Raw genomic sequence first — 13,508 nt, 5'->3', positions numbered from 1 at the left:
CCAAACTCTCAAGATATTGGAATTAAATTTTCATTTGCAACATTTCCATTTTACTTTGATTGGCTACTTGAAATATGAAGCATTTTATGGTGTTAAATACCAAATTAAAGCTTCCCGTGGGAACACGGAGTTATAATCTGTGATACAGAGTCAGATGGGGTTTGGAGACTGGGAATGGTAATGTGGGAACTGGAAACCCTGTGTGATACATGCTGTAGTGGGAAGAGTGTGGACATTAGACTCGTGTAAACCTGGGTCTCAAATCCTAGCTCCAGCACTTGTTGGGAGGGGGCAGGTTGCTCAACCTTGCCATACCCCACTGTCCTCTGCTGAAGTGTGGGGATGACATCTCCTGCCGAGTTTATTTTGAGGATGAGATGAGAGAATGAACATAAGGCCTCTGGCAGAGTGCCTTGCTCATAGTAGGCACTTAACTCTTAGTTGTTCTTTCTCTAATTTGATTTTCTTTGTACCAGCTTTAGTGTCTATAACAATATAGAAGCCTTATTAGTGGCCAGATAGCCTTAATGAGTGAGTTAGAACAAATGCAGTTGAATTTCTCATCTCTACCTTTGATTATGAAAATAGAAATTCACAGATATTGAGCAGTTCGTCTTCAAGAAATGCTAACCCAGATGATGCTAGGAGTGCCCTTAAAGACACGCAAAACAATTTGTGAAAGGTTTAAAAAGACTTGATAAATAATTTTAAAATGCAATGCAGTGATGGGCTTTCTACAGAAAAACGTTTGGCCACCTATTCATTCAGTTAACATTTATCGAGCACTCTTTTTGTCCCGGGCCTCTATAATGTGGGACACTGACAAGTGAACAGATGATTCTTACACAACATAGTAAGTCTTGTGCTATGGGAAATCACAGGGTGTTGTGCCAAGAGAATTTGACAGTATGTACGAAATGCTTTAAAAATGTGCATCCTGGGCCGGCCCCGTGGCTTAGCGGTTGGGTGCACGCACTCTGCTGGTGGCGGCCCGGGTTCGGATCCTGGGCGTGCACCGACACACCGCTTCTCCGGCCATGCTGAGGCCGTGTCCCACATACGGCAACTAGAAGGATGTGCAGCTATGACATACAACTATCTACTGGGGCTTTGGGGGAAAAATAAATAAATAAATAAATAAAATTATTTAAAAATAATAATAAAAAATAAAAATGTGCATCCTCTCCTGCCCAGTTGATCTACTTCTAGCTATATAAACCTAAGTGAGTTTAATGAAATCTTCCTTCTCATAGTGAAAAATTGGTAACTGCAAATCTATAACAATAGTGAATTGGCTTAAGTACTGTATTATGAATGGACATACTGTGTACCCATTAGTGATCACACAGATCTGTATGTGACAAAGAAAAAGCATTCATGATATGTTGCCAAGAGCAAAAATTAGGTTTCTGAAGAGGGTTAAAAAGAAAGATAATTTATTTTCAAAGAAAGCAAGTTTAGTGAAATCCGTTCCAAATCACTTCTGTGTATTCTCTGCCTTGAAGAAGTCCTTCAAAAAAGACATAGTTATTGTCATAATCTGGAAGTGAGGTGGGAGTCTAAGTGAGCTAAGCATCTTGCCAAATCTCTATAGTACATCTGAGAGGTAAACAGTTGGGCATATACATATCAAAGGTAAGTTCTGAGTGTTGACTAGATAAGGTGTAGTTCCAGTGAGGCTGCCCAGGTGAATGGGCTTGTCAGCAGAGCAGAGCGAGGTGCTTTTTTTGGTGCTCTCAGTCTTTTGAGGTACACTTTGTAGTAAGAAGATTGACCTGTGAGAAAAATCATTCTGAAAACAAGAAAAATATGTCCAGTGAATACGTGTGCAACCAGCCCCAGGGACTTCACTGGCCATTTTGACTCAGCTGGTACCATCAGGTCACTTTCTCTATCTTGTGGAAACATCCCATTTCTGGATACTTTAAGTTCCAAGAGTACGTTTGTTGAGAAACTGTTTTTCCCCATAGTTGCTAATAAGGTAGGCTGCCAAGATCTTGGGTTCTGTTCGCTTTTCAACAGCAGTCCCATTTAAGTTGAAAAGTTTTTACCCAGGTTTTACAAATAACAGTTTATTTTGGAAAAGCTTTATTCACATAAATCTCTCTCAGACTCACATTTTAAGATCAAGTTTACACCTTTGGATATACCATTAACTCTACCAATTTACAGAAATAGATAATTATTCCTAATTTTTGTTTCTCATAGAGATAGACAAGCTTAGAGATTTCTGGTTTTCCCATTTATATGAAAATTGTAAAACAACAAGTGAACGAGTCTTTACTGTGTCAGGATCAAATGAAGTGACTATTTCTATACCTTTCCTGCACCGCTTTCCAGAGTAGAGTGATGAGAGACAGTCTCGCAGCCTATTTTGTTGTTTACTTTTTCACATGTGATATAAATCCGTTCCCCTTTGTCCTTGGAGTAGACTTCTAGGATTTTTTTTTTCTTTCTGGTTTTTTTCTTTTTTTTGTCAGTAGTCAAAAGTTGGATGCTAAATGATTCAGAAAGAAAGGAACAAGAGAATAAGAACTATGATGCGAACATCAGGGCTAAAAGGAAGAGATAACTCAGTGGCCTTTGCTTTAAACTAGGAAAATACCTTTCATTCATCCATTCATTCATCCATCCATTTATTTATTTATTTCTTGCTGAGGAAGATTCACCCTGAGCTAACATCTGTTGCCAGTCTTCCTCTTTTTGCTGTGAAAGAGTCTTCCTAAGCTAGCATCTGTTGCCAATCTTCCTCTATTTTGTATGTGAGTTACCACCACAGCATGCCCACTGACAAGTGGCGTAGGTCTGCACCTGGGAACCAAACCCAGGCCACCTAAGTGGAGTGAGCTGAACTTAACCACTAGGCTGGCCCTACATTTTATTTTTAATAACTGTCATTTGTTAAATACCTATGTGCCAGATACTTGACGTACATTATCTTATTTAATCCACGTTATCCTGAGAGATAAAAATAACTCCCTCCCTTCATTTTACAGACAAGCCTCCGAAAGATTAAACACTTTGCTTTAGCCATGTGCCCAGTAAATAGCTAAGTCAGGATTTGAATCCAGTCCAACTCTAAAGCTCTTTGTATTGTACAAGCTGCTTACTTTGGCCTAAGAGAAAACTCTTAGGATTAACTCTGAATTTCTGGTGAATTGCTTTAACTTTCATGGCTCTTGCTTTCTTTATCTGTAAGATGAGAGGGTTGAGCTGGATCTTTAAAGTTAATTCTGATTGTGAAATTCTGTGATTCCTGGGTTCTTTATTGAATTGAAGCAGAGAACGTGTAGAGCTTCTGGTAGTTCTCTTGTGTGCAGCCAGTTTGGGTTGTAATGAAGACTGTTAGCCTAATGATTTTTTCACACCTTTTCTGTGCCTGAGATGCAGAAAAGACATAGTGGGAGGATGGGTTAAAAGAAGGTACATTGTGTCAAATGAAGATTCACAGAAGAAAACTTTTAAAAGAAAAGTACCAGAGCATGGCAAGCATGGGCTAGAGATGTGTGTGGGTGGAACCTGGTAATTGTCTTTAGACACCAACATCCTTTAACCTCAGAGGATTATTGTGCTTGAGTGAGTGAGTCTGTGTGTGTGTCTGTCTCAAGGCATTGGGGATTGTGCTAGATGGCACAATGATGACTCAGTTTCAGTTCTTTTAGGGCCTTATAACGTTTCTAATTAAATAGTAGAGAGATAGTTATCAGAGGAACACAATTATTGACATAGGAGAGCTAGTGAAATGACATGACAAAAAAGAAGCATGATTATTGCAATATTTTTATTCCATTTATGTAGCACGTTTTTCTCTGAAGGTGCTGTACAAATAACATTGAGATAATAAGCCATTTTAAAATGTCAAAACACTAAAGAATAAGAAAGTGGCCAGGAGAAGTAAATACACAGAAAAGAAGCAGTAGAGGCTTTAGATCACTGGTGTGCGCAGCAGGTTAGTGATTCTTTGGATTTTTAGTGATTCTTTGGCTAAATCCATTGTACTCACCATTGGTGCTGTAAATGGGTGAAGACTTGACAAGGGGGCCTTTTTCTTGCATCAGTTTAGTGCTCACCATTCTATATGTTGTTGTGATTGAAGACCAGGGATTTTGGTGTCAGATGGACCTGTATTTAAATCCTGATCCTTTTAACTGTTAACTTGGAACAAATTACCTAAATTTTCTGAGCCTCAGTTTCTTCATCAATAAAGTGGTGTTAATTATACCTCCCTTGTTAGGGTTGTCCTGAGGATTAAAGTAAATGAGTTATATACATAAAACATTTAGTTCAGTGCCTGGCACGTGGTAAATGCAACTTGTCAAAACAGTGATTATGATGAGGTTATAGAGCATAAAAGCTGCAGCTTCTCTGTGGATCAAAAGATAAGGTTATGTGGAGTTGTCAGAATCTTCTTTTTCTTCTCTGAATTGGTGTAGTAAAGTATAATCTGTACTTCATAGACTAGCATTAGATTTTTTAAAATGAAACATACAGAGACTATACATAATAAACAGTCATATACCCACCACCAGCTTTAAGAAATAAAACATTACAGAGGGTATTGAAGACCCCTGTTTCTCCCCCCATCTGAGATAACCACTGTCCTGAATTTGGTGTATCATTTCCACGCATATTTTTATATTGTAATTATATATCCATAAACAATATGTGGTATTTTTACATATTTAAAATTTTTATATAAATATTGTTATACTGTGTATATCCTTCTATAGCTTGTTTTTTTCTCTCATCATTGTTTTTGAGATTACTCTGTTATACTTGTAGCTTTATTCATTTTTTTAACTGCCATGGAACATTGCATTATATGAATAAATATACCTGAATATACCATTCTAATCTAGTCTCTGTCAGTGGACATTACCTATAATTTTGAATATTTCTGCATAACTCGCACATTCACATCCCCCTCCCTCAACCTCTAAAGGTAACTACTATCTTGAATTTTGTTAATATTTTTTTATGATTTAAACATACATATTTCTAAACAATGTGTTATTTGAGTTTCGCCTGTTTTTAACGTTTATGTAAGTACAATCTTACTGTGTTATTTAGTGACTTACTTTTTTGTTAACGTAATGATTTTTCTTTTTGAATACATGGCTTCACTCTTCTTCTTCTTCTTTTTTTTTTTTTTGAGGAAGACTGGCCCTGAGCTAGCATCTGTTGCCAGTCTTCTTCCTTTTTTCCTTTTTTCTCCCCAAAGCCCCAGTAGATAGTTGTTTGTCATAGTTGTACATCCTTATAGTTGCTCTATGTGGAACACCGCCTCAGCATGGCTTGATGAGTGATGCATAGGTCCAAGCCCAGGATCTGAACCCTTGAACCCTGGTCCACCAAAGTGGAGCCTCTGAACTTAACCACTATGCCACCGGGCTGGCCCCTAACATAATGATTTTGAGATTTCATTTATGTTGATGTATGTGGCAATAGTTATTTGTTTTTATTATGTACATTATTCCATTGTTTGAATTTATTGCAATTTATGGACTTTTAGGTTGTTTCTGACTTTTTACTATTACAAACAATATAAAATTAACATCCTTGTACATGTGTGTTGAGTTTCTCTCAGGCATATACCTGGGACTGAAATGACTGGGGTATAGGTAATGTATGTGCATCTTTATCTTTACTGGATATTGACAAGTAGTCATTTCATTATCATTTAATTATAAATATTTTATAATTTTATAATTTCTGATTTGACCCATGAGTTTAAAGTGTATTTTTAAAATGTCCAAATATATAGAATTTTTTGTTGTCAATTTTTAACTTAATTGCTCTGTGGTCAGCTAATAATGTCTGTATCTTACTAATTTTGTGACATCTCTTGAGACTTGCTTTATAGCCTAATGTGTGGTCAAGGTTTAGCCAAGTTTTAGTCAGTTTTTATAAATATTCCACATGTGTTTGAAAATAATTGATTATCTAATTGTTGGGTAATGAGTCCATGTATGCTTATTAATCTTCTCTAATTTTGCTAATTATTTTGTCTGAGACAGGTATATTAAAATCTTCCCATTATGATAGTAAATTTGTTTCCTGTAAATACAATCATCTTTGCTTTACATATTTTGAGGCTTTGTTATTAGCTGCATACAGGTTTAGAATTGTTTTATCTTCTGGTAAATCCTTTTTTTCTTTTTACTATTAGATAATGATCCTCTTTATCTCTAATAACACTTTTTGTCTTAAAGTTTACATTTTCTGACAATACTATAGCTATTACTGGCTTTTTAATCATGTGTATTTGCTGGTTTTTTTAAATATACTTTAAAGTTTTCTTTATCCTCATGTTTGTTTTTAGTATGTCTCTTGTAAACTGCATAGAATAGGACTTTGTTTATTCAATCTGAATTTTTCGTCTTTTAACTGCTAAGCTTAGTCTGTTTACATTTATTACCATTACTGATACATCTGTACTTATTTCTGCCATCTTTTCTATTTACCCTGCTTTGTTCTCTGCTTTTTTTTCTTCTTACTTGTCCTCCGTTGGTTTGAACAACTTGTCTTTATTCCTTTTTTCCTTCTACTGATTACCCTTAAAATTTTAACATTCATTTGGCTTTGTAAAGTGTTTTGTTAAAATCAGTACGTTTACTGTTCTTCTGAACAATATAAAGACCTTAGAAAGCTTTAATTCCAGTCACCCTCCACTATTGTTATGTTTTTGACCAGTTATTTTACTGCCTTTTTTTTTTTTCTTTTTGTGAGGAAGATCGGCCCTGAGCTAACATCTGCCAGTCCTCCTCTTTTTGCTGAGGAAGACCGGCCCTGGGCTAACATCCATGCCCATCTTCTTCCACTTTATATGGGACGCCGCCACAGCATGGCTTGACAAGCGGTGTGTTGATGCGCACCCGGGATCCGAACCAGCGAACCCCTGGCCGCTGCAGCAGAGCACGGGCACTTAACCGCTTGCGCCACCAGGCCGGCCCCTTAACTTACATCTTTTACTCACCCAAATTAGTCTTTATTATTGCTGCTATTACATTTCATTTTTATACTAACTTTCATTGTTTTCTAATAACCCGAGAAGATTGTGAGCTCCTTAATCTGGTTTTCGCACTCTTTCTCTTTAGATTTTCAAAAGAAACAACCAGATGACGATTCCACTCCAAGTACAAGTAACAGCCAATCAGATTTGTTTTCTGAAGAGACCACCAGTGACAACAACAATACCTCGATAACCACGCCAACTCTTAGTCCCAGCCAGCAGCCGCTTCCGACAGAACTGAATGTAACTTCACCAAGTAAAGAGGAGTGTAAGTGCCCAGATCCTGTGAAGTGGTAGAGAAAGCAGCCCAAGAATTATATCATGAGCTTCTTGGTAATGCCTTGTCCCAGAAAAAAAGATAGCAGATCTTTTAATTCGAGTTTAATATAGGCCCAAGTCAGTAAGTTGAAGAATAAGTTTCAGCCATTCCATAGAGCTTAAGGTCTTCTTAAAAGGTAGCCTCTTATGTTAAATGTTAAAGTAAATGAGGTTTTGAACCAGTCTAGGGCAGTGGTTCTCAGCTCTGGCTGCAAATTAGAATCCACTAGGGATTTTTAAAACAATTTTAATCTTCAGCATCATTCCCTGAGTCTAATTTAATTGGTGTGGAGGGAGGCCCAGGAATCTGTTCCTTTTAGCTCTGCAGAGAACTCTAATGTGCAGCAAGTGTTGAAAACCACTGGTATAGGGAATTTACCCCTGACTTAGGAACCTTGGATTGAAACCTTACTTCTGTCACTAACTGGGCCTTGAATGTTTCTAGGCAATTAACTGAGACAGTAACACTATATACTTCATAGAACATAGGGTATTTGAAGGGAGGAGGAGATGGTTTCTGTTACTCTTCTCTAAGCCCCCAGTGGTAGAATACTATCATCATATATGTGATATGGAAGGCCATTGTCCACTTAATCTTTATAATACTATAACTATCTCCTTTAGGGCACAAATATAACTGACAGCATTTGTTAAAAATTATAGAGATGTTATGACACAGCAGTTTTTGCCTTTAAAAAGCTTTACTTAACAGGTTGAAGTTTGGTGTTTAAAATTTAATGAATATCTAGACAATTTAATGAATATCTAGAAATCTTTGGATTATGGTAGGTTAGAATGTTCTGTCTACTAACTTTGGAAAGACTATCAGAGAAAAAATATTTATCTAAACCTATCATAAACCACGATACTAGGTAAAATTGAGAATATAAAAGTAAAGAAGGCCAGGGGCTGGCCTGATGGCTTAGTGGTTAAGTGCCTGCGTTCTGCTGTGGCGGCCTGGGGTTCGCAGGTTCGGATCCCAGGTGCACACCGACGCACTGCTTGTCAAGCCATGCTGTGGCGGTGTCCCATAGAAAGTAGAGGAAGATGGGCACAGATGTTAGCCCAAGGCCAGTCTTCCTCAGCAAAAAGAGGAGGATTGGCAACAGATGTTAGCTCAGGGCTAACCTTCCTCACACACACACACAAAAAGAAGAAGGCCATAGTCCCTGTCCTCAAAGAATTTACTATTTACCAGGGGAAAATAAACATATTTGTTATATTAGTGGTTTTCAACCAGGAATAATTTTGCATCCCCCCTCCGCCACACTGCTAAACATCCTATACTGCATAGGGCAGCCCTTCACAACAAGGAATATCCAGCCTGACATGTTAGTAATGCCAAGGTTGAGAAACCCTGATACGTGGTTGTATGCACCCATTTTAATGGTCTTTCTTATATTTTTTTTTGTGTGTGTGTGAGGAAGATCAGCCCTGAGCTAATATCTGCCATTCCTTCTCTTTTTGCTGAGGAAGACTGGCCCTGAGCTAACATCTGTGGCGATCTTCCTCCACTTTATATGGGACGCTGCCACAGCATTGCCTGACAAGCGGTGTGTCGGTGCGCGCCCGGGATCTGAACCCGGGTCGCCAGCAGTGGAGCACACGCACTTAACCACTATGCCATGGGGCCGGCCCCTTTCTTGTGTATTAAAGTCAGTGACTGTTTAAGAAGGGTGTTGGTTTACTGGAGAAAGTAGTGTTGAAGACAGACACAAGGTGGTGAAAAGACATTCTAGACAGAGTAGAATGAGCTATGGAAGACAGCTGCGTGGAGTTCTGCAATGGCAAGTGACTCCTTTAGGGCCATTTGTGGAGGACAAGGCTGGAAGGGAAGATTATGGTGAAGTCATAAAGGCTTGTTCTTTTGGAGAGGTAACCTGACAGTATTGAAAATGGGAAGGACTATACTAGAATAACATTGCAAAGAGAGGATTTTTTAAATATTGTAACTTATTGAATAGAGGCCCAGGGGAAGGGGTAGAAATCATTTAAGAGAATAAAAAAAGATGAAAATCGTAGTGGTAATGTTAAGTGTTAATGTTGTTTTAATTTTAAAAATCTGTTGGGGGTCATGTACTTATCGAGGAGCTAATGAAAACTATGGCTTCTTGTCTCAGAAAAATACATACTGCACAATCCATTTATGCTCAATTTTGAATAAAATGTTTTTAAAGCTCACTATGGCCCTTAGATTAAGAACTCCTTGTCTAAGGGAAAGTTTGGAGCTGGTCAGGATCTCATCTGATGGAACCGCATCTGATTGGATCAGCACATACCAGGATCAGGCCACAACAAACCAATTTGAGCAGCCACAATGCATGTGAGACTGAGATAACAATAGTTACCATTTATTGAGCGCTTTATATGCATGACATTCTTCTATATGTTTTGTATATTTTCTCTTTTATTCCTCATGAGAAGGCAAGGAGGTAGATACTATCATTATCTCCATTCTGTAGATAGAGAAACAGGCACAAGGAGATCAAGGAATTTGCCTGTGGTCACAAAATGGCAGATACCAGAACCAGGATTCAGATTCAGGCATTTGGCTTCAGAATCCATGCTTATAAGTTAATTCACAATGTGAAATATAACTGCCCCAGAGAATAGAAATATTCATGGTGGCAAGATCAGCACTTTCTCTCTGTAATTAAGGTATGTGGAAACTCAAATCATAACCAAAAGTTACTTTATTAATTCATCATGAAAAATCCTTGTAACAGGGATTGGAAATAAAAATATATCCATGTGACAGACATTTTCTCTGGAGGCAGACCTTTTTTGGGAAGCCAACCCATAACAAGGATTTATATAGCAAATGGCAAAGCATGGACTCAGAACAAGTGGAGTTAGGTGAAGTGAACTTTTAATTGAGTCAGGCTGATTGTCAGATGCACTCTAAGGACATATAGGAAAGATCTTGCATTCAGTGCAAGATTCCATCTATATACCCTTTTCCTTTTCCTCTGCCTGGGCTTAGACCTACCCTGAAGTCTGGAGCCCCTGGGACACAATACTTCCTGTGTTTCCACAGCTTGCCAGTCTAGGCCCCTGTAGACTGCCATGTTTTTTCTTTTGATATATAAATACCTTCAGTCTGATTAAGGATGTCTAACTCTGCTAGCTTCAGATCCATTTTCTTTCTGGTGACATCACTGCTTTACACCATTGTCTGTTCATCTTCATGTTAAACTCTGTGAAGCTAATTTTATATCCTAATTCTTTTGGGGTTTGTTATTGTAATCCTTGGGTTTTCACAGATCTGGGGAAATGAGATTTGCTAATCAGAGATATGACAATGATTTAAGTGTTCAACTGGGCAGTATGAGTTGGAGAGAAGTCAAAGTCAGCTTCATCCACATGGAGATGATAGGTGAAGGCTGAGGGGTTAAATGAGATTGCCAAGGGTGAGAGCAAAGAAAAGCAGTGAGTGACACCAAAACAGAGGACACAACTGAAGAAGTCAGAGAGGAGGAGAGTGATAGTGGGCGAAGTCACAAAAGCCAAGAAACAAATTTCAACTTATGATGTGGGCTTTAGTAATAATATTGAAAATATTAGCTCACGTTTATAAAGTGTTGGCTATATTCTAAGCACTCTTCTAAGGTCTTTACATGTACTAATATGTAGTTTTCACAATACCCTATGAGGTAGATGCTTTTATTATCCTTTTCTTTTACAGATGAGCAAGTTGAAGCATAGAGAGGTTCAGTAACTTCTGCCCAAAGTTGCAGAGCTCCTGCTTTGCAGTGTAGCTCACATTCTAACCTACTCATTTGGCTCCAGAGCCTATGCTTTCAGCCACTGTAGTATATTGCCTCAACGTTGTGAAGATGCTGCAGAGACTGTCAACTGGACATTTGGATTTGGTGGTCATGAGATGGATTTAATAAACTGTTTCAGTGGTTTGTATCTTCATTTAGCACTCTTTGCTGAGAGCCTACTATATGTGATGCACTAGATTAAGTGCTGGGTACAGAAATGAGTAAGATTAGGTCTCTACTCACGAGGAGGTCACCTTTAAAAATATATATGCCTCTCCCTGAGATTCTGGCTTGTTCTCCCAAACAAGTGCATCAGAATTTGGGGGTGAATGGGAGGCAGCAGCAGGAGTGGTGGTTAATAAGCATATCATTTGCAAAAGCTTTCTCAGGTGGGTTTTGCTACCTCACCTAGGTTGAAAACTATGCTAGAGTGAGGAGGTGTGTACCTGGTTTGTGGGTGAAGGATATAGAGATGAGAAAAATAAGAAAGGTTTGTTAAAGCTGTCAAAAGTGTCAGGGCGGATGCATTATAAATCAACATGAGATAATTTAAGTGATTGCCGAGTAGCAGTGAAGACCCAGGTGAGATTAGACGATGTGATCCATTGACACGTTGCAATTTTCTTCAGCTGTGAACTACCTAGGAGAAGAAAGATGGAGGAAGAGGCAGTAGGGGATTACTTGTATTGATCTTTTAATATAAGTAATCCTCAAGGGACCAGAATTTTATCTGTTGGTCCTTCTTAGCTTTCCCTAGCGAGGTATGGAGAAGTAGGGTGTGGGAGTTACTGGGAAATGGGTTTGGGATTCCAAATCCAAGTACTACATAGTTTGTAAACTATACAGTAGTTATGGATCCATTGTTATTGTGTAGAACTGGAAGTGCTCTGTCTTCGTTGGGACTTGAAAAAAGGTTTTACTTTTTTCCTAATAATCAAGGGAGTAAGTATTGCTTATATCTGCTTTCTACTTCTCACTGTTAAATATATGATCAGGAAGATGGTGAGAGTCTGGGTACCTTAATGCTGTTTTGAAAAGACTGCAGATAGAGTAAGAACAATTGACAAGAGTGTGTAAAGCAGAGAAACAGGACAGATTTTTATCCAAAAGAATTTCTTACAACACCTGATGGAAGGTCAAATAAAACATATCCAAAAGCTCCAAGTGATATTTCTTTGTCTGAACACGTACACCTCTCTTCCTCTCCCATCCTATGTGTGTCTGCAGAAGAGTCCATGGAACTTGAGCCATTGGAAACATTTTCAAAAAACAGAGGAAACAAAATTCAAATAGTGACCAAAAGACTTGTCACAGCATTTAAATGCTATAATAATGGTAACAGCTAACATTAGAGTACTCATCAAGTACTAGGCACTATTCCAAATACTTTATCCATATTAACCTACTTCATCTTCATAATTACACTGTAAGATTTGAGTACTGTTAACATATCTGTTTCACAGATGTGGAAATGGAGGCACAGGATGATTCAGTATCTTGCCCAAGATCACAGAATATCCTGGCTCTCCAGCACCACACCACATAGCTGCCTTCTCTATAGTGATTTGTAGAATAAAGGACGTTGCATACAAATGTAAACTACAGAGGAAGAGGTGTTGTTGCACAAACAGAACAAAATAACATTTCTTTCTGCTTTTGCTACTACCTATTTACTGTTGTCCCTATTTCCGAGTTTTTCATAGAGGAGATAAAGTGTGATAAACCCAACTTTTGAAGAGAGAAAGGATTATGTCAGCTGTAGATAGAACACTGAAACCAGTTGTTGTTTTTAAATGATGGTAGTTGACTGATCAGCTTAAGTCAGAGTTTTACCAGATTGGACTTAGACGATGAGAAAATGCCTTTTCCTTTATCTCTTCTATAAATCAGCTTTCCTGTTATGCTCTTAAAGGCCTGGGCATCCCTACTTATGACTTGTTTGGGAGCCTTAGAATGTACATGCCTACCAAGGTTTTGTGTTTGCTTTTTTTCTCCCCAATGCCGCTACATATTGGATGGAAATTGAGGTGTTGGAGGAGAGTTGGCTTGTCTGTTTCTTTCTAGTCAGGAGAGGAAAAGAACTGACACCTGCTACTAAGGAAGAGTAATGGCAAGAAATGGGTTTGTTTTCAAATATTCTGACTTTCTAATCTATCAGTTGGAGAGGGCCCACTTCATACAGAACATTATCCTAAGCTCTATAGAGGCACATACCAAGAAGTAAACAGCAACCAACACATGTTTAAAACTATAGTTTACAAGAGGAGTTGGGAAACTACAGGCCTGGGCCAAATCTGGCCCTTTACCTGCTTTTGTATGGCCCACAAGCTAAGAATGATTTTAAGTGATTGAAAAAAATAAAAAGAACAGTATTTTGTGACATGTGAAAATTACATGAAATTCAAATTTTA

The 13,508-nt window shown here is 38.1% G+C and overlaps 1 protein-coding gene across 3 annotated transcripts in view; it reads left to right on the top strand.

Annotated features, from left to right (window-relative positions):
• Window positions 1-13,508, top strand: part of ZFAND3 (zinc finger AN1-type containing 3) — a 329,977-nt gene that overhangs the window by 242,853 nt on the left and 73,616 nt on the right. For all 3 annotated transcript variants that reach the window (XM_058554447.1, XM_058554446.1, XM_058554448.1), the window contains exon 3: window positions 7,098-7,280. In XM_058554447.1, the coding sequence (XP_058410430.1) occupies window positions 7,098-7,280 (183 nt within the window). The remainder of the gene's footprint in view (window positions 1-7,097; window positions 7,281-13,508) is intronic.

The sequence above is a fragment of the Diceros bicornis genome, chromosome 14 (assembly GCF_020826845.1).
Source record: "Diceros bicornis minor isolate mBicDic1 chromosome 14, mDicBic1.mat.cur, whole genome shotgun sequence".
NCBI lineage: Eukaryota > Metazoa > Chordata > Mammalia > Perissodactyla > Rhinocerotidae > Diceros > Diceros bicornis.
This window is presented reverse-complemented; position numbering and strand designations above follow the sequence as displayed.